Source organism: Staurois parvus, unplaced genomic scaffold, assembly GCF_062004578.1.
Source record: "Staurois parvus isolate SC_StPar_1 unplaced genomic scaffold, SC_StPar_1.0 ptg000155l, whole genome shotgun sequence".
In the NCBI taxonomy this organism is placed as follows: domain Eukaryota; kingdom Metazoa; phylum Chordata; class Amphibia; order Anura; family Ranidae; genus Staurois; species Staurois parvus.
Window position 1 is genome coordinate 4,539,873 of NW_028317951.1, and position 26,708 is coordinate 4,566,580.

Below are 26,708 nucleotides of genomic sequence, written 5' to 3' on the forward strand. Positions count from 1 at the left end.
TATACATACAGAAGGACCTGTCCATATATCGCCTGGGCTGCATACATACAGAAGGACCTGCCCATACATCGCCAGCACTATATACATATAGAAGGACCTGTCCATACATCACCAGCACTGTATACAGATAGAAGGATCTGTCCATACATAGCCTGGACTGTATACGTATAGAAGGACCTGTCCATACATCACCTGGACTGTATACGTATAGAATGACCTGTCCATACATCACCTGGACTGTATACGTATAGAAGGACCTGTCCATACATCACCTGGACTGTATACGAATAGAAGGACCTGTCCATACATAGCCTGGACTGTATACGTATAGAAGGACCTGACCATACATCACCTGGACTGTATACGTATAGAAGGACCTGTCCATACATCGCCTGGACTGTATACAGATAGAATGACCTGTCCATACATCACCTGGACTGTATACGTATAGAAGGACCTGTCCGTACATCGCCTGGACTGTATACATATAGAAGGACCTGTCCATACATCACCTGGACTGTATACGTATAGAAGGACCTGTCCGTACATCGCCTGGACTGTATACATATAGAAGGACCTGTTCATACATCGCCTGGACTGTATACGTATAGAAGGACCTGTTCATACATCACCAGCACTATATACGTATAGAATGACCTGTCCATACATTACCTGGACTGTATACATATAGAAGGACCTGTCCATACATCTCCTGGACTGTATACATATAGAAGGACCTGCCCATACATCTCCTGGACTGTATACATATAGAAGGACCTGCCCATACATCTCCTGGACTGTATACTTATAGAAGGACCAGTCCATACATCGTCTGCAATATATATATATATATATATATATATATAGTGATCTGCTAGACTTAAAGCGGAGTTCCACTCATCCTGTCAAAAAATAAAAGTCAGCAGCTACAAAAACTGTAGCTGCTGACTTTTAAAAAACAGCCACTTATCTGTCCCTCGGTCCCGCGGTGTGTCCCCCGCAGCCCGTTTCACCAGCCGTCCTGTACTCCTGGAGGCTGGCAACTTCAGTGTGGGCACCTGGCTGTGACAGCTTGCGGCTTCATAGCCGGGTACCCACTGCGCATGCACAAGTAGCGCTGCGCTTCATGAATGGTCCTGAAGTCTTCTGGGACTTGTCACGTGTCCCAAAAGACTACAGGGAGGGAGGGAGGGAGGACACCTTCCGCTTCCTATTGCCTAGGCGATCAGACTGGAAGTGGGAGCGGGCACCTGTCAAATTCGGGTACCCACCCCCCAAAGGTGCCAATCCTTAATGGGGAGCGGGGGAGCAGTCCTTAAAGCGGAACTTCCCCTTTTGGGTGGAGCTCTGCTTTAACTGGTGCACGCAGAATCTGGAGCAGCTCTGTACAGAAACCAATCAGCTTCCAGGTTTTATTGCCAAAGCGTAACTGAACAAGCTGAAGCTAGACGCTGATTGGCTGCCATGCACAGCTGCAGCAGACTTTGCACTCTCCAGTTTTAGTAAATCTCCCTCTACCAGTTCATTGACTACTGTGCTGAATCCAGACTAGACAGAGCCAAGGGCAGATGTGTCGCTCTGTCAATGAGCTTTATATAGATGAAGGAATCCAGGCATTCCTAGGCTGTGCTGGTGCTGTAGAGGGATGCCTAGTAGTCTACCTCTTGTATGTGCAATTCATTGGAAGAAGACCTTCAGTGTCTTCAAAATGCACAGCAAGGAGTGCAAATCAGAAGGGAGCTGGGTTGTGGCATGAATGTCCCTGAGGACAGCATCAGACCTCTGTGTGACAACCTTGGGGCAGTTAATAGGTGTGCTATCTGGGGGGGTCACACAGGCTCTGGGCGTGCCATTCAATGCCTATGCAGCATGCTTGCAGAGAAAGCCTTTGTGTGTACATGCTGTGCATTATCTGTGTGTTCTGCTGCTTTCACTAATATACTTCCAGACAGAAAATCCTAATCTGCTCTGACTCGAAATCCCAATTACTGCTGTGTTTGTCCAATTTTCCGAATGTTTGCTCTGCTGGTTCTGAAGAATTTCCTCCCACTTTCTGATAACAGCTCAGCCCTTTAAATTCATAGCAAGCTTGCCTACGTCTCTGGTGTCAGTGAGGGTGACCCCACTTTGTATGGTTTTGTTCTCTTTTGAATCAGTACAATTGTAAGGTTCCAGGTTTCAGGCTGGGCATATGACAAGCAGTATGTATGACAGATATGAATATTGCCTGGGATGATGGATCCTGAGTATTGGATTAGCTGCAGAAAATTTTCAGCATGCTGATCAGTGCTTGTAAGATCTTTCAGAACAGCCCTTTCATAGGCGATGCACTGTTTGCTGGAATTGGCGTGGGGGCGCATTTGATGCCTTCATCTGCCATTGTGCTTTGCCTAGGCTTCTAGTGTGTCCCTTCAGCTTTACCCTAGGTTCTCACCCATGCGTATCCTGCAGCATTTTGCAGAAACGCAGTATAGTCCATTTAACATGATTTCCTATGGGACAGGTTCACATCTCAGCATTTCCACCCGGTGCGTTTTTTTGGAAAGGGTCAGGGACTTTTTTTAACACAAAATATTGCGTTTAATGGGAACGCTGCAGAGAAGCATGTGCTGCGTTTTTGATGCGTTTTAAAATCTGCCTAGCAACAAGAAAAATAAAAAAATGGGAAAAAACCGCAAAATGCGGCAAAAACACAAGCAGCAAAACGCAATGCAGAAACGCCTCAAACGCAATCTGCATTGGTGTGAACCTAGACTTAGGAAGGAATGGGCTCCCTCCAGGCATACCTGCCCTTGTTTTATCCATTGCTATATGTTTCTATTCACACTTTGCAGTTTTGTATTGTGGGCAGAATCAGAGCAATCTCAGCATGGCACGTGTTTGGGTGCCGTTATCCTTCCATGGCACCCCAAACAGGATTACATGGAAAACTGCATCTTTAAAAATTGCGTGAAGCTTGTCACCTGAAAAGGAGCAGGAGCTTCTTTTCGGATGAGAAATGCGCAAAGGGCAGCCCATTCAAGTGAATGGTCTTGGCCCTATCGGACACAAGGAATCATGTGAAAAACCCTCTGTGAAGATTGCTCAACGGGAATGCTCTTCCCTGCTACGCAATAATGAATAGGGGGGCCTCATAGACTAGAGTTAGGATCACACCATACTGAGGGGCCTTGACAAGTACAAGTCAGTGCAGTGTATATGTATATATATATATATATATATATATATATATATATATATAAAAGCCGCACTGACTTATATATATTCAAGTAAAACCTCTGGACAGCTGATATGTGTGCTGGGAATAATATCATTTTGCTTGTTTGCTGCACTGCAGATGGCATCACACAGGGTAGGTGCAACAGTTGAGGTAGGTGGAAGCATTGTATGAGGACTTATGTAGACACTTACAGAATCTTCCCATGATTACCAAGGGATGTATATATGACGCCCCATATATGGGAACTAAATCCAGCTATATAGGAACTCTTCCACCAGTTCTATTTGTAAATGACATTTAAAGGAAATGATTCAGAAAATATATAGTCATCCACCGATCATGCAGCTTTATTCATTACTTAAGATTACTGCCTATGATATATCTGTAAAATAAATGCACTATTATTCCTGACATTAAAATAAATAAAAGTGTGTGTATATATATATATATATATATATATATATATATATAAATAAATTTAATTTTTAAAAGGTATATATTTTGAATTTTCATTCATTGCTGAGTGCAAATTTTTGTTCAGAATAACAATGATGCGGCAAGACACAGATAGGCTTTTAATAGGAAAATGTAATTATGAGTACACTTTGACAGAAGAGAAAGGTGCCGCCATGAGGCATGTTAACCGGGTTCGTAATGGAGGATTGGGTGTTATCACAGTGTCACCGCCGGTGTGTATGTAAATCAGTGTGCTGACTCTGCCTGTGACTAGAGTGCTGCTCATGTTGTGGGAGGACAGGAATCTTTGCTGCCTCAGGGGATGGATATTCTTGCTGGCAGCTTGCAGTTGCTTCATGTATTTTTTTTTCTCCTGGAGAGCAAGTATAGACAGGGTGCTTGGCTTTGATGCAAACATACATTAATCATTTCTCTCTCTTTTTTTCCTTCCTTTTGTTTTTTTTCCATTCACTCCTAGGATTACAGAGAGGATGGCATGGATTTAGGAAGTGATGCCTGTAGCCGCTCGAGTTCAGAATCAAGCTCCAACAAAGTGACCCCCTGCTCGGACTGTAAATCTTCCCCCAGCCTGGATCTGGCTGCTTTGGAGGATTATGAGGAGGAGGACTTTATGGTGGACAAGGTGAGCGATGAATGGGAGGATGAAGATGAGGAAGAAGAAGTGAGTGCTGATGATGGCTATCCTAAGGACAACTGTTTTGCCAGGTCTGTGACCTGCAGAAGTTTAGCAGAGGAGTTTGAGGACATTAAAGGAGGGAATTTGTCTACCACAAATGGTAACCCTTCTCATCGGCACAAATTAAACGGGAACTTAGTCACTGGGAAACCCCCAAGTAAAGGAAAGCACAACCCTCCAAAGCCGCAGAATAGTTCTAGCAGGGGACCTCCGGTGAACTCATTCGTTGGTTCATCCGCCATCATGAGGGACGAACCTCAGCTCCCTACTATGGACTGGGAAGCCTTGGAGAAGCACCTTGCGGGACTACAGTTCCAGGAACAGGAGTCCCGGAACCAGAGACAGGCCAGATCCAATTACACATCCGTAAGTTTTTTTCTGTTATTCAAGTTTACAAGTGGAAATATTACTGCAGAAAAACTTTGCAAATGTTGTGTTGCTGGATATATACTAAAAAGGAGTACTGATAACAGAAATACGTTGATTCTCTTCTCCTTCTTATCCCTCTTCTCCTTCTTATCCATTTTCTCTTTCTCCTTCTCTTCATTTATTTCTCCTTCATTTCTTTCTTTCTCTCTCTCTCCTCTCTCTCTCTCTCCCTCCGCTTCCTCTTCTCTCCCCTTTCTCTCTTCCTTCTCTCTCTCTCCCCCTTCTCCCCCCTCCCCTCCCTCCCTCCCCCCTCCCTCTCCCCCCCTCCCTCTCTCCCCCCCTCCTTCTCTCTCTCCCCCTCCTTCTCTCTCTCTCACCCCCTCCTTCTCTCTCTCCCCCTCCTTCTCTCTCTCTCACCCCTCTCCCTCTCTCTCCCCCGCTCTCCCTCCTCTCCCTCTCCCTCCCCCGCTCCCCCCTCCCCTCTCCCCCCTCTCCCCTCCCCCTCTCTCTCTCCCCTCCCCCTCTCTCTCTCCCCTCCCCCCTCTCTCCCCCTCCCCCTCTCTCCCCCTCCCCCTCTCCCCCCTTCTCCCTCTCTCTCTCCCTCCTTCTCTCTCTCCCCCTCTCTCTGTCTCTCTCTCCTTTCTCTCCTGTTCTCTCTTCTTCCTCTCTTTCTCTTTCTCCTTCCCCCCTCTCTCTCCTTCCCCTCTCTCTCTCTCCTCCCCCCTCTCTCTCGCCTCCCCCCCTCTCTCTCCTTCCTCTCTCTCCTCCCATCCCCCCTCTCTCCGACCTCTCCTTCCCCCCCTCTCTCTCTCCTCCCGCTCCCCCTCTCTCTCCTCCCCCTCCCCCTCTCTCTCCTCCTCCTCCCCCTCCCCCCTCTCTCGTTCTCTCTCTCCTCTCTCTCTCTCCTTCTCTCTCCCTCTCTCTCCTTCTCTCCCCCCCCCCTCTCTCTCTCTCCTTTTCTCCGTGTCTTTTTCTATTGTGCGCTCTCTCCCTTCCTTTCTTCCTTCTGGGCTTCCCCCATCTCTACAATATGTAAATTAGCTGGACTCCTACCCCAGAAAATAATATATTGTCTGTGCTCCTTGCTTCAAGATCATTGGAATCCATGAGAGTAATTTTGGGCCTGTGCCCGCCTCCTCCACTGATAGCTATGACATGCCAGAGTGGGTACAAACTCTTTTTTTTTTTTTTCTTCCGTTCTTTGACATGTGCAGTGTTCTGTGATATGTGCGGCGAGGGGGGGGGGGGTATTATAGGTAGATTTCATTTCACGGAATTATCTCAATTCCTGCTCTGTTTTCGCTCTGTTAGTGAAATACTTAAAATAAGAATAAAATATGTTTATAAACAAATGTTACCATTGAATAATCATTCTATTAATATGAAGACATTGTTACATGTATGTTGTCTTATTTGATAAGAGTGTAGATTAGAGTCGTGTAGTTACCCATAGCATCCATTGAAAGCCACAAAGAGGTCATCATTCACTGCATGAGAATAGACACACTAATAAGAGCTGAGAAGACGTTGTACACATGAATGCAGCATACTACATGAAGTTACATGAGCCCCAGAGAGCTGACACTCTATGTATTTTATTGGGCTGCCTGCCTGAGGAGTTGGGCATTCTCCGGGGTACTGCTGTCACAACATAGTTGACAGAAGTGTAATAGTCATAAATAGTGATCAGTGTTTATCCATGTGTCCAAGCGTAGGCTGGGGTTATTTAAAGAAATGCTATTTCTCCAGGCATCTTACAATTGTGTTGGCTGTACAGGTGAAATTCACATTGGTGTTTTCCTGTTTTAAATCTTAGTCGATTTTCTTACAAACATTCGCACAAAAATTCTTAGTACATTTTATGGCTTAATGAGTACCATTCAAAAGCAACATTTGAAAGAATGGACTGTCCTGAATGAAAACTACATATACTGTGACAAAATTCTTTGAGAAAAAATTTCTATCCTGCTCCTTTGAATTTTCACATCACTGGGATCGAAATGAACATCGATTTGACCGTTAGAAAATTGAACAAATGTTCTTAAAACATAGAATTTTGAATAAACGTTTACTAGCGTATGGCCAGCTTTAGGCTAGATTTCAGATCTTTGTGGTTCGTTACTAAAGTGGGCTGTCCACTACTACAATGGACCTTTAAAGGTAAACCATCCTGCGCCTTGTTTGTTGCAGTACACCCCAATGCACAGAAGGGTGATGAGGTACATTCAAACATAGAGTAGGTGTGCTGGGGTCCTATTCAACATGACTGACAACACCTCGTGTTCCATGTGTAACATATGATAAAACACATGGTAATGCAATGCAAAGGTATGAATTTGAAATTAAAGTATACATGGCATCAATGGCTAGATCCAAACAAGGGGAAGAAGGCCATTAACCCTTTATATGCTCTATCACAGAATTTATACAAGGATTAATCTCAGGGGCCCTGTAGGTGAACAGGGCAGCAGTGGATTGTAGAGATGGTATTAGATGGTATGTTTCAGTGGGTGGGGGTACCCCATCAAAATAACCTGTCACGTTTGTTCTGAAAAGGCAAAGTGACACCTCCCCTTTAACAGGTAAATCGGGGTTTATAATCAAGGCAATTCATAAAGCGTGCCTACAACACTCTTTAGCATTCCAAACTGCCTCCATGCAACAAATGTGGGTGCTGTGATAGATATGTATGTTAAAAACTGTGCAGTGCAGAGGCGCACTGAGACCAGAGTGTTTATATGGACACCCACCCTTAGGCTGGCCATAAATTATACAATTATCTTCCAATTTTCTGCCCAATTTCCTTTAGATTTACCTTCAACTCTGTAGTGCAAGGGCCTGCCTAATTGGATACAACTGCAAGTGTTGTTTAGGTTTGTCCTATTATATGGTTTTTGGTAAATCTAAACCAAAAATCTCCAGATAATTGTATAATGTATGGCCAGCCTTAGTGCAGCCAAGTTCCCTTTCCACCACTGCAGCTGTGACACAGACAGCACAGAACCAAGGAGTGTTGAAGGTGGGTGGGCAAAGCCTGGGGATTCAGAGATTCAGGTCCACTTCCCTTGGGGATTCAGAGACACTAGCTTTCCATCAGGTCCACTTCCCTTGGGGATTCAGAGACACTAGTTTTCCATCAGGTCCACTTCCCTTGGGGATTCAGAGATACTAGTTTTCCATCAGGTCCACTTCCCTTGGGGATTCAGAGACACTAGTTTTCCATCAGGTCCACTTCCCTTGGGGATTCAGAGACACTAGTTTTCCATCAGGTCCACTTCCCTTGGGGATTCAGAGACACTAGTTTTCCATCAGGTCCACTTCCCTTGGGGATTCAGAGACACAAGTTTTCCATCAGGTCCACTTCCCATGGGGTTTCAGAGACACTAGTTTACCATCAGGTCCACTTCCCTTGTGATTAACAGTAGTTAATGAGCAGATATTTAGCCAATTGACGTCTTGCTATTAGCTATAGAATCCATCCACTGTATGCTGTCAATCAGAAGAGCAGACCTGATAAGGATTCAGAGACATTACACACTAGTTTCTCCTTAGGCTCTGTCCACTGTTGGTGTCGCTGGTTGCAAGTAGCCTGTTGGCTGTGAAACTGACAGTGTTCTTAACCAGTGACAGGAGTGGAGGGGGTATGCCGCCTGCTACACAGCGCACAGAGACAAGCACTCAGCCTGTCTCTGTTCACCAACTCAAAGTTGGTGTCAGTTACCTCTAGTTTTTTTATTTATGAACTAGAGGTAATTCCTTTTTTAATTTGTTGTAGTAATAGCACCACTAATAACAGCTACCTGACTCAGTAAAGCTATTGAAATGAGTGGCAGTGGATCTAAAATCTGGTAAAGGTTTTAAAAGGCCAAATTGCCAGAAAAGTGTTGTTGGGTCTTTTTTAATTCCCCTGAATGGTTTTGCTCAGGCTTCACAGTTTGCTGTGCTATGTTATACTATATGTACCACATTTTTGTGTCACCTTACAGAGAAGATATATTTTGATTAATTTGCACAAAAAAAAAATCCATTTCATTTGACGGGAGGATGGCATGTTATGTGTACATGATGTTGTGCAGCACAACGCAAAGACCTATTTTGAGGCATATATTTGGTAATTTCACTAACTGCAGTAGTTGAGACATCTTTTCAATATCAATATAATGTGATCATTTTGGGTTGGTTTGTTGTTCAGTGTTTATAGTTTGATGTAAAGGGACTGTAAGCAATAATAAAAAAAACAAAGAAAGAACAAAAAAAAAAAAAAGGTACTGTTTTCTCTGTGTAATGGTTTTACATAGAGCAGCCCCTATCCTCCTCTTCTTCGGTTCTACACCAGTGCTCCTGGCTCCTCCTCTACTCGGTGCTACCCCCTAGAAAAATGTTTCCTATGGGTACCCACCTGCGTGCTCGTTCCCAAGCCCAGCTGTCTGCGTCTGTAGACACAGACATCAGGACTTGGCCCCACCCTTCTTCCCTGGTCACTGGCTTTGAGTGATAGCAGTGAGAGCCAATGGAGAGAGAGCAACAGCAGCCAGATATTGGGCTCAGGGGAGCTGGGCTAAAAAACATTCAGAAAAGAATGCACTAAGATTAAAAAAAATACTTTAACCTTTAAAACCACTTGAAAGATTTTCTTTTTATGAGAAATTCATATAGGTTATTTATAGGATGCTGATAAGCACAGTTATATTTATCTCCCATCTGTTTTCTCTTGCCAAATGTTTTCTTAATTTTTGGGACTGCTTTTACATCATATTTTACACGTTCTGAGTTACTATTATTGCTTAAAGTGCTGTAAGCTTTAACAGCCAACCAGATTTCAGTTTACTGAAATAAAATATGAGAAATATCAATCTAATTGGCTTAATTTAACTACAACAGTTTGTCTTTGTTGTCCTTTTAAAAATCTGTTAGCCAGGACCTGAAGGAATCGCAGATTATGGTACATTTTGGCTGGCTAATTGGTTGTTACATTAATCTTACATTTGGCATTGTGAATGAATACATTAAAATATGTCAGGTGAATTGCCACCTCACCTCTGTAGGGATGTTAAAGGGAAAAAATTATATTTATATTTGCAACACAAGCCATTTTGTAATTTAATATTATTACAAATTGCCTTTCCATTTCAGTTTGGTGTACAGAACGTCCTCAGAATGTTCCTTTCTTCCTTGTGTCACTGCCTCAGAGTCAGATTTTGGACATCACCACCAATGACTTTAAAGTAGATGTCAACATTAATGGGATGACATATTTTGCTAGTTTACTGTTTATCACAAATAGTTGGCACATTTGTCCCAAAATTTTGTTTTACCTTTTTCTCTTATACTTTTTTGCATGTCCGTGCTCTTCTCCTCCAGCCTCTCTCAAGCACCACTTTTATATACTCACATGTGCTCCAGCATCAACTGCACAGCATTTCTCTGGATGGCATCCTGATAGTGACAGCAGTAAACTATACCTGTACAGGGTGTACCAGCACGACCTCTTGCAGCCTCCAGGTTCTCTTTTGCTGTTCACTACTTTCTAGGGACTACATCTCCCATGGTACCTTGCTGCTTGCAAGCAGTGACTCCTGTACTGACTCCGCCTGTTTAAACTCCTCTTAGCAGCTCTATAGTTCAGAAGGCAGGCTCTATGAAAGGTGTAACACAACAGTGCCTACTCACAGAACATAGTGAATACATGTCACAGAATTCAAGGCAGTAAATGTGTTGGGAGTTTTAACAAAGTAAGTTTACAAATTTCAGGATTGTTCAGTGTAACAGGAGAAGGCTAGAAAAAATTGAAATACAATGTGGAAATAAATATATGATTTTAACCACTTACCCACCACATATCCTAGGTATGACAGAGTGGTACTCCTGTGCTGGATCATGCACCTAGTATGTGATCCGGCACTGCCAGGTAGGGGGTGTGAGCCGCTGGTGACCTGGTTGCCCTGTGATTATACACAGCACAAGCCGATCGGTGTGTTCTGGTCAATGGGTGATCATCGGCACCCACTGACAGGTGAAGAGAAAGACAGAACAGAGCTCAGCCTATGTAAACAAGGCAGAGCTCTGTTCTGCCAGCGGGGAATGTGCTAGATTTTGTTTCCCTGCATAGCAGGGAATAAAATCCAGCATGTCCCGTAGTGAAAACACCTGAAAGTACACACAAAAACACTGGTTAGGCACACATTTAACCCTTTGATCGCCCTAGATGTTTAACCCCTTCCCAGCCAGTGTCATTAGTACATTGTCATATTTTTAGTACTGATCATTAGTGTCACTGGTTCCCACAAAGTATTAGTGTCAGATTGTCTCGCAATATCGCAGTTTCGCTTTAAGTTGCTGATCAATACCATTACTAGTATTAAATAAATAAATAAAAACTCCAGTATATATACCATAGTTTGTAGACACTATAACGTTCGCTTAAACCAATCAATATACACTTATTGGGATTTTTGTTTTTACCAAAAATTTATTTTTTGTATTGGCTGTTTTATATCAGAAAGTAAAAATTATTGTTTGTTTTTCAAAATGTTTGGTCTTTTTTTTGTTTATAGAACAAAAAAATAAAATAAAAACAGTGGTGATCAAATACCACCAAAAGAATTCTCTATTTGTAGGGAATAAAATAATAAAAATGTAATTTGTGTACAGCGATGCATGACCGGGCGGGCAATTGTCAGTTAAAATAACGCAGTGCCAAAAGACGAAAAGTGACCTGGTCATGAAAGGGGGTAAATCTTTGGAGGTCAAGTGGTTATATTTTGACCCTTTATGGGATTTCTCCTGATTTGGAGTTTTTCTGTATACTATATTCATCTGCTGTAACCCTTTAAATTCTGTCATCAAGTAACCAGACATTATACTTGAAAAGTAACTCAGTTATTTTGTAAATGTTTTTGAATTCTATAAAATATAAGTAATATCGCTTACTTTTATAAGTTCATTATATTGACAAAAGTCTGACAAAGTATTAAAAGCAGGGGGGTTGATTTACTAAAACTGGAGAGTGCAAAATCTGGTGCAGCTGTGCATGGTAGCCAACCAGCTTCTTACTTCAGCTGGTTCAATTAATCTTCGACAGTAAAACTTGGAAGCTGATTGGTTTCTATGCAGGGCTACACCAGATTTTGCACTCTTCAGTTTTAGTAAACCTCCCTCATTGTCTTTCTTGATGGCAAAGCAAGGATCATTGTAAAGGTAAAATTGCTGAATGACTAGCTTTTAACATTAGACTCCCCAGACAACCCTTACCAATTCCTTACATCAGAGACAAACTGACCAGTGCTCTGGCATTGATCACATCACCAAATGCTTAAGGCTGGCCATACACTATACAATTTTCTGTTCAATTTCTGCCCAATGTCCTTTAGCTTTACCTTCAACTATATAGTGCAAGGGCCTGCTTACTTGGAAAGTGTTGTTCAGGTTTGACCTCATTTTATATGGTTTTTGGTAAATCTAAAGCAATTTTCTAAAGAAAATAGTATAATGTATGGCCAGTCTACGTCTGATTATTTTTTACACATTATCCATGAATCAAGCACTTCCTAGCAGAACTTTCTGGTCGCTGTTATTAGAGAGCACAGTATGCTAACATGCGTGTTGTAACAGGTTAAGTCAAATCATTGTACCTAGTCAGTCATAAAATATGCAGCGCTCATAGATAAGGTCTCAAGATCCACAGAAACCTATTGACATATAATGTTCTAAATATACCATTAAATATGAAGTATATAAAACTGGTGACTTCTGTGGTGCATCCCTGGTTAGGGAACCGGAACAAAGTTCGTGACTCTTGTGTTGAACAAGCTGAAAGAAGTTTGCACTAACCAGATATCTCAGCAAATGGAGCATGGAGTAATTAAGACCTACTCCTGGTACTCTGAAAGAAAGCCACTGGAGAGGATGATGTCATCTGATCACTCGCCACTAGATGTCATGTTCCCAGAACAGCAGGACGATGATTCCAAAAATGCACATCAGCCAGTAAGGAGATGAATCCAACAAGCCAGCCAGCATCAGCATTTTCCGAAAACGTGTGTTGACACGAAACGCGTCAGGGAGGTGCCCCCCCACTGTCTGGACATATCCTTTAGCTGCCCCTTGTTCCTGTGACCAATTTTGTAAGTGTTGTTTCTCTTGTTATTTGAATTACTACCTATTAAATGCAATACTACACTATCAGAGCTTCTGGCCTGTGGCTCTCTTTATTGGAGGGAGCCTGGGCTTTTTGAAGGTGCCTGGTTTCTCTTGGTCTCCTGTGTGATGCTGGCTGGCTTGTTGGATTCATCTCCTTACTGGCTGATGTGCATTTTTGGAATCATCGTCCTGCTGTTCTGGGAACATGACATCTAGTGGCGAGTGATCAGATGACATCATCCTCTCCAGTGGCTTTCTTTCAGAGTACCAGGAGTAGGTCTTAATTACTCCATGCTCCATTTGCTGAGATATCTGGTTAGTGCAAACTTCTTTCAGCTTGTTCAACACAAGAGTCACGAACTTTGTTCCGGTTCCCTAACCAGGGATGCACCACAGAAGTCACCAGTTTTATATACTTCATATTTAATGGTATATTTAGAACATTATATGTCAATAGGTTTCTGTGGATCTTGAGACCTTATCTATGAGCGCTGCATATTTTATGACTTATTATTCGAAGTTTCTTGAGGTTTACTTTCTATGCTAGCAGCTTAACTAATCATCTTTTCAAATCATTGTACCTGTTCTAGGAGAGAGGGAAAGGAATAGTCTGTGTAAAAGGCTGGCAAAAGCCGTTTTTTTGAGGTTTGCCATCTGCTGGCTGCAAATAGTAAATGTGAAATAATCATATGTATTAAATGGAAACACAAATAGTACTACTAAAACCTAATACAACATATTTACAGTCCCAGGGTTAACATTACATTAGCAGGCTCCACCTTTATAAAAGAAGATTCCAACCTTACATTTCATATTGACAAATGCAGTGTGAGTGATTCTAAGTCTTTGGGCTTTGGAGAGAATATCGCAGCTCTGCTGAGAAAATGTTAGCACTGATTTAAGTTCTGTTAGCCAGTGAATTGGACACCTATTTGCCCCTAAACGTGCCTTGCGTGCAGCATGTAACTGTATTTAGTCTAGATTTTAGATGGCTGCCCTTTACCCTGTGGCATGGTGCTGTATGTTTATAGAAAGATATTGAGCTTATTGTCTAAAGTAAGCCAGGAAGGAAACTAGAAGCAGGAAAGGATTAGCTTATTTCCTATTCAAACAAATCCTGTAAATTCAATCTGAGAGCAAATTGCAGTAAGGTTCTAGAACCTGTTCTAACGGTGTAATGACAACAGTGCAGCACACTCACCAGATCTGCTTCCAGTTTGCATTGGCTGGAGATCCCATTTCTTCTGCTCAATGGATTTAACCATAGTAAGGAACAATACATTTGATAGTAAAGATTAGTCTGAGACCTCTAATATTCTGCTTCGTAATTATTAGTATGTTTTAAACATGACCAAGTAGGTGGCAGTGGCATACATATACTGCCCCTACTGTGCTGTCCCCCAGCAATAACGGGTCCAGGATACACACTATACCAGCAGATTATAGCACTCGCCTACCTCCTACCATGGTGGCCTCCAGTTCCAGGATGCACAGCTTGCTTGTAGGTTATTGTGCACACCTGTCTCCTGCTGGGCTGTCCTACAGCTATGACAGATCTGGGCTGCTGTTACTATTATGCCCCCCTCTGCCTGACAAATATAAAAAGAAGAAAAGCGCCTCTAAGTGCAGTATAAAGGACAGTTATTCAGGAACAATGTAAAAATAATCACTTGTTAAATGGGTAAAGAAAGCTTGTTGGTATAATGGAGTATCAATGATGACGAAGTCCTCAGTGAGAGTGCCGTGGTCTGCACTGGGAGAGACTATAGATGGACAAAAGAAGCTGGCAAAATGAATGACAATTGTTAATCGTCATTAAGGTTCTCCCTATGTATACACACACCCACACTCTTCTCATTATTGCATCAGCCTATGCTTGAGAAGGGAGCAAGCTTGCCCTCCATTGGCCTCGTGCATGCTCCAAAACGCAGGGCACTGCATGCTGGCCTCTCCCATGTCATCACACTGATGCCGACATTGCACTCCAGGGTGCATTCCAACACCATCTTCCAAGACTTACACACGCCGGCCGGCTTCTTTTGTCCATCTACAGTCTCCCCCAGTGTGGACCACTGCACTCTCAGGGAGGACTTGGTCATCATTGGTACACCATTATACCAACAAGCTTTCTTTACCCTTTTACCATGTGAGTGTTTTTACATTGTTCCTGAATAAATGTCCTTTATACTGCACTTAAAAGCACTTTTCTTCTTCTTTTCTGTCTTCACCCAGAGCCTGCTACAGCCTCAAGAGGTTACCCTAGTGCTATATGGGCTTACTTATATTGAACTTTATTATGCACTTTTCCCTTGGCATTAGGATTTGGGGAATCTGTTTGCGCTGATTTTTTAGTTTTTGTCTCTGCGAAATCTATACCCCTTCTCTTTGGCCATTGGGCAGCCATGGATGATGAATCATTTGGATCTGTACACATATATGTGGCTGTGCGGGCCGCGTTTTGCGCGGGCACAAGAGCCCATTCATTTGAATGGACTCCCGTGCCCCGTGACATGCAGGAAAGAAGTCCCTGCACTTCTTCTAAATATGCAGTCCACAGGAGAACCTCGGTTCCCAGTATGGTTGCGTTTTCCAGTGCAGGCAGCATGCCATTAGAACTAATGGCACCTGCCCGCAGGTCTGCATTCCTCTGTGCGAGTGGTGCGGCAGCACAGATTTTCATGCGGATCCGCAGTGGCACCACCCGCACATATGTGAACCTAGCCTAAGACCTGGTTTTGCACAGGCCAATTGGAAATATGGAGCTGGCTCCACATTTATTTGCATAAGGTTAGCATAATGATGTTGCTCTATGTGTAGCCTATGCTGGACAATGGCATCTATCGTCTAATGGGTAGTTGTGTATGGCATCCACCATGGGACTTTTTAGTTTCATGATGCTTGCTGTGGATTCATATTTTTGGGGAATCTGAATGCTCTGAATGCTACTTGTCCACTGTCAGCTGATCAAAATGTTAAGCTAAGAAAAAAATTATTTGAAATTTCAGATGAAATCTATGTATGTATTTATCTGTATGTAGGACTCCGTACTATTGAGGTCAGTGGAGTATTTGTTCTCTGGTGCCTACAGATGTCTATTGTCTCCTCAATGCTTCAGTAAGCTATCTTCTACTACTAATGGTATCCAGTCATATTCTTTTATCTTTGCTGCGTTTGAAAGGAACAATATGCTTGGTTATAGTGTTCAACAAAATGTCCATTTCTATGTTCATATTGATAAGTAAGGCTTTGTTATAATTTTCAAGATCACATTGTCAAACTGTATTCATCGTAGGTTTGTATGCTGCATGTTCTGAACTGTATTAATGTGCAGTTTAGAAGATCCTTCTGTTTGCTATATCAAGGTTGTGTAGGCAAGATGAAGCTCTTTGGGGAATATATGAATACAGGTGTTAATTAAAATTGCCGTAAGATTGACAGCAGGTGCAGCATTCACAGCTTGGGTATGATGATCTATTGAGTCAGATTCGGAGGGAGACGGCATAGCAATCAGAATGTCCGTCTGACTGCGAGAACTATGTGAGATGCTGAAGTTTTCAATGAGCTGTTTGTGTGTTCTGCAGGTGCAGTTGAGGCTGAAGGTAACTAGAACAGACCATCTATATTTCATTGGAATCATTTCTTAGTTGACAAGATTTCATTATTGTTTTCAACCAAATATAGATGCAGTAAAGAATTTTACTCCTTAAGACTACTTTGTTCTCAACTGGAGCTGTTGGGCATATCCATAGACATTCCATTGCAGCTGGATTGAGGCAAATACCTATGGCCAAATTCAAGTCTATGTCCAGCCAGAACCTTTTGTTTTAGTTTTGGATAGAGTAGGGAAACATAGGAACCTCTGTTGAGTTTCTGCGGCTATTCAGAGCTCAATGAGAGAGATTTAGAAGAAAGCTTCTAACTCACTCCCTGGTCATCTCCTGCCTTGACTACTGCAACTCCCTCCTCAACAACTTAGAAATCCATGCACTGCTTAGCCCCTAGTTACATCACTAACCTGGTCTCAAAATACCAACCAAATCATTCTCTTCATTCCTCCTCCTCCTGCTCTTAAGCTCCCTTGTCACGTCCTCACATGCTCTCCTCCAGGATTTCTCCAGAGCCTCTCCCATCCTCTGGAACTTCCTTCCCCAATGTGGCCAACTATCTCCATCTCTGTCCACTTTTACACGATCCCGGAAAACTCATCTTTTCAGAGAGGCCTATCCTGCCAGCACCTAACAACTGTACATGTATTTTGTCCATTAGCCCATCCCACACAGTTATTACCTTTTGTGTATCTCAACCCTCCCTCTTAGGCTATTTTCACACCTATGCAGGTTGCGTTTGATGCGTTTCTGCATTGCGTTTTGGATTTTTTTTTTCTTGTTGCTAGGCAGATTTTAAACACAACGCATCAAAAAAGTCCCTGACCCTTTCCAAAAAATGTTCTGGGTGAAAACGCAGAGATGTGAACATGTCCCATAGGAAATCATGTTAAATGGACTGTACTGCGTTTCTGCAAAACTCTGCAGAAAACTCTTAGGTGTGAACCCTAGGATAAGGGCTCGTTTACACTTGACTTTATTTCTAACTCTTGCCAAACGCCCCTGTAGCGTTTGACAGGCGTTAGACAGGCGTTTGGAAAGCATTTTTAACGCTCCCTAAACGCCCTATGCAAGATTTTGAGGCATTAAAACCGCACTACAAACGCCTATAATTAAGTTAAATGGTATTAACGCTCCACAAACGCCTGCCAGGCATTTGAGGAGGGGCGCCATAGACTTGAAAGGGAGGCTTCAACTCCTCCTGACTTGACATGAGGCGTCAGTTTTTGCCGCGACGCTAACGCTTTAGTGTGAACAGCACTGTGTGCTGCCATGTGCAGAATTTTCATAGGCGTTTGAGAAGAGTTAAAAACGCTTCCCAAACGCCTGTCAGACGCCTGCTGACAAAGCTAGTGTGAACATAGCCTAAGATTGTAAGCTCTGACAAGCAGGGCCCTTTGAATCCTGTATTAATTTGTATTGTAATTGTACTGTCTGCCCTTTTGTTCTAAAGTTCTGCATAAATTGTTGGCACTTTATAAATCCTGTATAATAATAATAATTTCACCTACTTTCTTCTTAGGTGACAACAGTTTTACCAATCTGGATTTGAAGGGAAGTCAGTAACAGGGATACAAACAACAGTAAAAAGCTGATGGGGGTTCTGTCTTACCCTATTTCTAAATAAATATATAAATTCACTTCTTATTCGGGTATCAAGCCAGTAAAGCCGACCATAGATGGTTCAAATATCAGCCGGTTCAGCAGGAATCGGCCAAGATTCGAACCATCTATGGGTAGGCCCAATTTGATTGTTGTACGACTTGGGTACAACCAGCATGTTGGATTTTACATGCAATTGTTACACTGAATGTGTGGATGGGGGAATGGAGATTTTGAGCTGCATCATGTGTGGCCTGCCATAGTGAGGATAAACATCTCTAATGGAGTACCTATAGCAATAAACACTGCTATCTGATTAGATTGTAATTATCCCCCAGTCTATCAAAAACTAAAAAAGAAACAAGGAAAAGCTTGGCTGGATATAAACTTTAAAAATGAAGTTGAGGCAAAAACTATTTGTCTATTTGTGCAGTAAAAAATAAGTTGGCTTCAAGTTCCAACAATGTTTGATGGCAGCTGCAGCTTTAGTTACAAATCTTACTTGTGCTCTGACAGCAGTCCCTGTTAGTGCTGAACATCAGGTGTTCAGGTTTGTAGTTCCATCTGTAGTATAAGTAGTATGCTGATCACTGTGGTTTGTTTGCATCTCCTCCATTCATAAAAGTCTTGTACAGAACACCTTGCAGTCATTGAAAATGCAGCTTTTTTTTAATGGAGTAGGTGCTGAGCGAGCAACCCAGAGTGATAAGTGTATTGTGCCTGGTACAAACTTTGCACATCTATGCAGGTTGCGATTGATGCATTTTTCCAGCACGTTTTGTGGTACATTTTGCATATTTTAACACACATTTTTGCTGCACTTTGCAGGTTTTTTGTTCATGTAGTGCAACTTTGATGCGACTTTACACTCTCTGGCACTCAAGTAGAATCAGTCACATCAAAGTAGTGCAGGAACCTTTATGTGACCAAAGTTGCATGTTAGGGTTAAGGGCTCGGGTTAGGGGTAATAATTAGGGTTAGTGGTAATTGTTAGGGTTTGCGTTTCAACTAGTGGTGCACTGAAATGAAAATTCTGGTACCGAAACCAAAAATTCAGAATGCACTTGGCCGAAAACCGAAACCAAAATGGACAGTTTTTAAAAATGTACATATATTTTTGGGGAAAAGATACACTTTAATGATTTAAAAAAAACAATATATACCCCTATTTATTTTGTAAAATATGAAAGATGATGTTATGGCGAGTAAATAGATACCCAACATGTCATGCTTTAAAATTGCGTCAAACTTCGGTACTTAAAAATCTCCATGAGTGACTCTTTAAAAATTTCTACAGGTTACCAGTGTAAAGTTACAGAGGAGGTCTAGTGCTAGAATGTTTGCTCTTGCTTTGAAGTTTGTGGCGATACCTTACATGTATGGTTGAACACCATTTACATATGTGGGCGTGTTACGTATGTGTTCACCACTATGTGCGAGCACGGGGGGATGGGAGCACTTCAAACTTTTTTTTTTTTTTATTAATTTCATTTTTTATTTTACACTGTCCCTTTTAGAAAGTTTTTTTATCACTTTTATTCCTATCACAAGGAATGTAGGCATCCCCTGTGATAGAAATACTTAGTGACAGGGAATGCAGGCATCCCCTGTGATAGAAATAGTGACAGGTCCTCTTTATGGAGAAATATGGAGTCAATAAGACCCCACATCTCCTCTACAATGTAAAACATTAGATCAAAAAAAGCATTGATCTAGTGCTTTAAATTAAAAAAAAAAATGGCCTTGTTTACAAGGCTCCGCAACCGGAAGTGACATCACTCCGGTCCTCCAAGGACATAGAGATGAGTGAAGGCCAGCTTTCATTCACTCATCTCTATTCCCAGCGCGGGGATCGTTCGGTGGTTTCTCTGGTAAGGCTGAGAAGCGGCGGCGGTTGGCAGGCAGCGGCAGGCGGGTGGCAGCGATGGGCGAGCGACAGCAAGGGGCGGGGTATTTTCTGCACCTGTATCGGTGCTTATTTTCATATTGTCCAACATGTTTCAGCCAACGAAATTTCGATGCACCATTAATTTCATCCCTAACAATTACCACTAACCATAACTCTACCTTCCTGCACAACTTTGATGCGTCTTTGATGCTAATTGAGTGCCAGAGAGGGTAAGGTTGCACTACATGAACAGAACTGTCATATTTATCTATTAGGGGAAAAAAAGGTGGAAAAAATGCAACACTTGGATTTTGGTGCGGGTCTATTAAAGTCAACCAAAATTGGAAAAAAGTCCCTGACCCTTTCCAAAAAACGCACTGACTCAAAATGCAAAGATGTGAACTACATCCATAACTGGACTGTAGTGTGTTTCTGGAAACTGGAAAGCATATTGAGCCTGGGTTCACACTGATGCGGTCCGGAATTCGCAGAGTTTTCTGTGTGAATTCCGCACCGCATAAGAATCGCACCCCGTTCATGTGAACCACTGCGGGTGTGTATGTTAAGTTAACAACACCCCAAAATCGGTCCGCAAAACGCGGTGTGATGTGCAGAATCGGATCGCATAGGTGTGAATACCCATGAAATCCGATTCTAGTGTGGACCAGAAAAAAAGGGTCCTGCACCTTTTTGGTGTGGGTGCAGTGTGATTGGACATATACAAAATGTATGGCTTCGGTCGCACCGCTCACAAATCGCATATGATTTGCACAGTGGTGCGGTTCCTGTGCGAATCATATGCGATATACCACACATATATATGTGAACCCGGGCTGAAATCCGTGTGAACCTAGGGTGAAACAAAGAACAAAATTCTACTTTAAATGTTATTATTTCTTAGAATGTTCACTAGTGAAGCACAAATTGAAGTACCTGACAATAGGCCTACAGGGCACAAAAAAAGGTCATTTAGTCACCATATCATTTTCTCCTGGAATGAGGGAAGGGTAAACATTGAGAGATGGAATGGAATGTGGCTGTGCTGACATCAAAGGCACCATTATGCTGGGGCACATCAGTGGGGAACACCTGAAAATCTGAGAACACCCAAAGAACACCTGGAAGTTCAGGGAACATTCTTCAAATGGAAGTCTGAAAAGGCTTCTTTCACTTTACATATGGCATCTTGGGCTTGACCAAACAAAAGTGACATTCAGAAGTTAAATTTCAACCAGTACTGATTTTTTTTTTTTTTTCCACATTTTTTTTGAGTTCCTCAAAGCCAGTGAGTTCAGTACACGTTAGGGCTTGTAAGGGTTATCTGATTTACTGGTAGGCATTGGGGACCTTGTTAACCAGTAATTAGAGCTCCCATCCCTGGAATGATTATGCCCCTCTAACACATCCTGTCTCAGGCTTATTTAGCGGCCCCTCCTATTCCCTCAGCAGTACTGGGAAGGGAAGAGAAATCTAAAAAACAGACACTTTTATGTCTGAATTTTTTAGAGCTGGAAGATTATTACATTTTTAATTTCTGCATAGGAAACATACATGGAATATACACTATGTAGACACTGCTTAATTTAAATCTGGTATTATTTAGGCATCCCCCCGCCCATTCACAACCACCGATTGCTCTTATAGATAATATGAAAGTACTTTTTTTTATCACATAAAATCCAGTTTGGCTAATGATACCTGGTTGTTTTTGTCTACTTTAGCATCTGAACAGGTGAATTATAAAGGATACTAGGGAATTACAAGTGTTACAAAGCAGCCCTTGTACTAGGACCACTGCTTAAAGCTAAACTAGGAAGGTAGAAAAGACCCAAATTAGTTGAATTCTCTTGAATTTTGTTTTTTAATCCAGTACTTCAGCGAAGGGGGGAGATGTACAAACTTAAAGGATATGTTATCCTAACATTTCATAATCTTGATATGTCTGTTGGACTGTGTACTTGTATGAAAAAGTATCCTGTTCGCTTTGTATTTCTTCCTTTGTGTAAAATACCTGGTGTCTGCCAGTCGCCCTGCTTTCCTGTTTCAAACTGACCATGAGAGGACATTTATCTTTCTGGCTGTGCTGGGAGAACAGCCTGTCTGTCCTCCATTGGTCATACTTGTGCTGACAGCCCCCCTTCCCCTACACCCATACACAGCCATTCACTGGGGCGATCAGTATGCTGCTCTTTCTCCACCCTCACCTCTTAATGCCCCTTATGCAGCTGAATACAGAGATGATGTGATTTTATATATATATATATATATATATATATATATATATATATATATATATATATAATATATTACACAAAAATGTTTTGCCTTTCATTTATATTTTAATCTGAATTGGTTGTTTTCACATATACTTTAAAAATCAGACCATGTAGTACAAAGTCCACTTTTAAGAAAAAGTAAGCTAAATCTGATTATGTGGGAGGATTTTGACTAATAAAACCCAAAGCCCTGATAACGCTTGATGTCATCAGGACTTGATGTTATTTGCACAGTGGCTTAAAGCGGAGCTCCACCCAAAAGGGGAAGTTCTGCTATAGGGCCTGCTCCCTGTTAAAGATTCGCACCTTCGGAGATGGGGGTGTGGGTACTTGATTTTGACAGGTACCCTCTCCCACTTCTGCTGCGGTTGCCCAGGTGATCAGAAGCAGCAGAAGTTGTTCTGCCTCCCTTCCCGAAGTCTTCTGGGACATGTGACAGGTCCCAGAAGACTGCGGGATCATTTACAAGGCACAGTGCTACTTGCACATGTGCAGTGGGCACACAAGCTGTCACAGCCGGGTGCCCACACTTAAGATGCCGGCACCCGGGAGAGAGGACGGCCATGAACCCGGCTGTGGTGAGCATATCGCTGGATCGAGGGACAGGTGAGTGTTTGTTTTTTAAAAGTCAGCAGCTACAGTTTTTTTTACATTTTTACCTGGAGCTCCACTTTAAGCTGGCATATACCAGTAGATTTTGTTCAAATATTTATTAGAAAATTCTGGAAAAAGTTAATTTGTGCATTCTTTCCTATCATCTTTGAGTAAAATGATTTTATTTGAAAACCTTTGGGTTCAGGTTTGAATGGAGTCCCAGATGTTATAAACAGGTTTCTCTTGTGCCTAGAATCTGTGCATTACAATATTTATTATTGGTTTAAAATAAAAGCCACATTCACAGTTTGAATTTTAGTTGTTCGAGAAATATTTTCTGTTCTGCTGGTTAAAATTTCTGATTACTACAGTTGAAAATTAATGATTTAATCTCACTAGCTATTTGAAAATCAAAGGAGCCATTTATATTGCTGCCCCAAATTACATCACCAAACTTGTCTCCAAATATCACCCAAACCGTACTCTCCGCTTCTCGTACAACCTCCTGCTCCCTTGTCTCCTCCTCCCATGCTCGTCTCCAGGTCTTCTCCAGAGCTTTCCCCATCCTCTGGAACTCTATACCCCAATCTATCAGACTATCGCCTACTCTGCTCACTTTTAGGCAATCTTTGAAAACCTATCTCTTCAGGGAATCCTATCCTGCCTTCAGCTAATAATGGAATCTTTTACTCCTCCTACTAGTCCATCCCCCACAGTTACTACCTTTTGTACCACTAGCCCCTCCCTCCTAGATTGTAAGCTCCAAGGAGCAGGGCCCTCCTATCCCTCTTGTATTAAACTGTATCGTTGCTGTATTGTCTCCCTTTATATTGTAAAGCACTGAGCAAACTATTGGCGCAATATAAATCCTGTATAATAATAATAACTTTCTTAGAAGAAAAACGTTCAAACCTCTACTGGTGCATGACCAAATTTAGTGCTTAGTACTTCTGCCTTGCAGCACTGGGGTCCTTAGTTCGGATTGTATCCAGGATGCTGCTCACATGGAGTTTTTATGTTCTCCATGTACTATACTTGTATGGGTTTCCATTGGGTACTCCAGTTTCCTCCCACCCTCGGAAGACATGCTGGTAGGTTAATTGGTTCCTGCCTTCTGTACTGTATCAGAATTTTTTCTCTGTATGCACAATTTGATTTTGCGCAACATGCCTTCTAGTAGAAGGAAAAGTTAAAATTATTCCTTCCCCTGCTCTCATATGTTTGTAAAAAATCAAGTACTTTTTTTTTTCTTTGTACTCATGGGAGTGGTACTGTCAATACACAGCTCTGGTTCCTCTGTGTCAGGCTGCATTCACACTTGAGCGTTTTGTAGCTTGAAGCTCAAAGCTCCAAAAAAGCTCAAACTTAAAAAAGCAATTGTTCTTTATAGTGCTTGTTTGTGTGATCGGGTATGAACAGGCACCATAGAGAACAATTGATATTTTTAAGTTTGAGCTTTCTTGGAGCTTCGAGCTTCAAGCTACAAAACGCTCAAGTGTGAATGCAGTCTTAATGAGGCCTCAACCCTCAACAACCAGGCTGAATTTCACAGAGCCATAACATCTCCTTTTGGCTTCCATTGCCCCTCTGATGTCCTCAGGGGACAGAGTTCCCGCTCACTAGCCGCAGAAGCTCATTGATATGGAGGAGCCTCAGCTGTGTGATCACGTAACTGCTACAAAGAAAATCTCTTGCTTTTTTTTTTTTTTTTCCAGCCACATTTGATTTATTTATTTAGGGCTACAAGCATGCAACCCGTCTTGCTTCCAATAGGTATAGTGCTTAGGCTTTGATCTGTGGCCTTTCCATAAATTCATGGCTGGCAGGAATCGGCTTGGACTGAAGGTTTCTCCAAAGAGCAGGGCCCACCTAACGCTCTTGTATTGAACTGTATTGTTGCTGTACTGTCTCCCTTTATATTGTAAAGAGCTGAGCAAACTGTTGGCGCTATATAAATCCTGTATAAACGGGCAGCACAGTGGCTAAATGGTTAGCACTTCCACCTGGCAGTACTAGGGTCGTCGGTTCAAATCCCAACCACAGCACCACCTGCCTGGAGTTTGCATGTTCTCCCTGTGCCTGCGTGGGTTTCCTCGGGTACTCTGGTTTCCTCCTATACTCCAAAGACATGCTGGTAGGTTAATTGGATCCTGTCTAAATTGGCCCTAGTATGTGTATGTATGAATGTGAGTTAGGGACTTTAGATTGTACACCCCTTGAGGGTTAGGGACTGATGTGAATGTACAATATATATGTAAAGTGCTGTGTAAATTAACAGCACTATATAAGTACCTGTAATAAATAAATATAATAATATTAAATGTTTCTGACACCCATCACTCTCTTGAGTTTATAAAAGAATCCAGTAGGATCTGACTTCCAGCATGACCACATTGACCTTGCCTTTCCATCTCCGTTCAGGTTCTGCCCACTTTAGACCAGAGCAGAGGCTCCCTCCCTACTTGTATTTGGGTGTCCCAGGAGTGGTATAGCTTCCCTTTAATCAGCATAGCAGCTTACTATATGCAAATCAGTACAGTAATCCTGTGGTAAGGAGATTGCAGCTTGTCATAACGTTGCTGCAGATTTTGTGTCTCCTACGTGGCAGCCGTATGCTTAGTTTCCATCTATTTAAAGTATAAAAAAAATATATATAAATTTAGACTTTTAAGGAAAGAGCTACACTGTAATTTTCTTTCAACAGCTGGGAAAGTATTTCTGAGATGTCATACTGAGGGAGACTGTCTTCGGAGAAGCTGCTTTTATGGATCCAGTCATTTCAGATATCACAGTACAAAAAAAAATGTCTAAGGTGCATAGTATTCCTTGAGAGAATGTCTGCTTACCGATGGCTGCTGTAAACATGCTGATAATGAAAATGGATGGTTCCCGGGGCTGTGCTGTAATTAAGCTGTTTATGTGCAGCTAGGGTTTAATAACATGCTAGCTATTTTTAAAAACAAAATCTCTGTCTGTGTAATTTGGCGTGTTTCTGTCCTTTTTTGGTGCTGCATAGTGAAACACTGGGTCCTCGTCACTTATCGGTTCAGTTCCTTTTTTCCTTGGGCTTGTCATTGGTTCAAATCCCAACCATGGCACCACCTGCCTGGAGTTTGCATGTTCTCCCTGTGCCTGTGTGGGTTTCCTCTGAGTACTCCAGTTTCCTCCACTCCAAAGACATGCTGGTAGGTTAATTGGGTCCTGTCTGAATTGGCCCTAGTATGTGTATTAGGGTTGCCAGCTCATCCCTTTAAAACTGAACACATTAATTACACAGGTTCTGAGACTAATGTATGGCAGATAAGGCACTAAGTGAGTTTAATTACCACCTTAATCGGCCACAGAACTTGCGTAATTAATATGTGTTCAGGTTTAAAGGGATGAGGTGGCAACCCTAATGTGTTTGTATGAATGTAAATTAGGGACCTTAGATAGTACGCCCCTTGATTACAATACAGATGTAAAGTGCTTCGTAAATTGATGGCACTATATAAGTACCTGTAATTATTATATGTATGCTACCCATAGGCAATGGATGCCAGTTCCTTGCCAGATCGGAAGATGGTCCCATGTCATGGAGGCCCATACCGAACTCTGCACAACTTAAATCCTGTCAGAGAACTACCTGTCAGGTTAGAAAACCTGTACCTATCACTATTGTTCCCCATAAGATAGTCAGCATGGCAGAACCTGAAAACGCCACTGAGATCCGATATTGCCTCCTCTGTCACAGAAACAAACCTGACTCTTCATTGGGCAATGGAGGCCCCTACGGATAGCCGGAATGTTCATGTACACCCAATTGCCCTCTGATTTCTATTTGCACTCAAAGGTGTCAGCCTCTTGCTCTCACTTTCAGTGA

General features: G+C 42.2%; 1 protein-coding gene across 4 annotated transcripts in view; it reads left to right on the top strand.

Annotated features, from left to right (window-relative positions):
- The window catches only part of SCHIP1 (schwannomin interacting protein 1), a 504,974-nt gene that overhangs the window by 373,587 nt on the left and 104,679 nt on the right, over nucleotides 1-26,708 (top strand). For all 4 annotated transcript variants that reach the window (XM_089675432.1, XM_089675433.1, XM_089675434.1 and 1 more), the window contains one exon: nucleotides 4,155-4,739. In XM_089675432.1, the coding sequence (XP_089531558.1) occupies nucleotides 4,155-4,739 (585 nt within the window). The remainder of the gene's footprint in view (nucleotides 1-4,154; nucleotides 4,740-26,708) is intronic.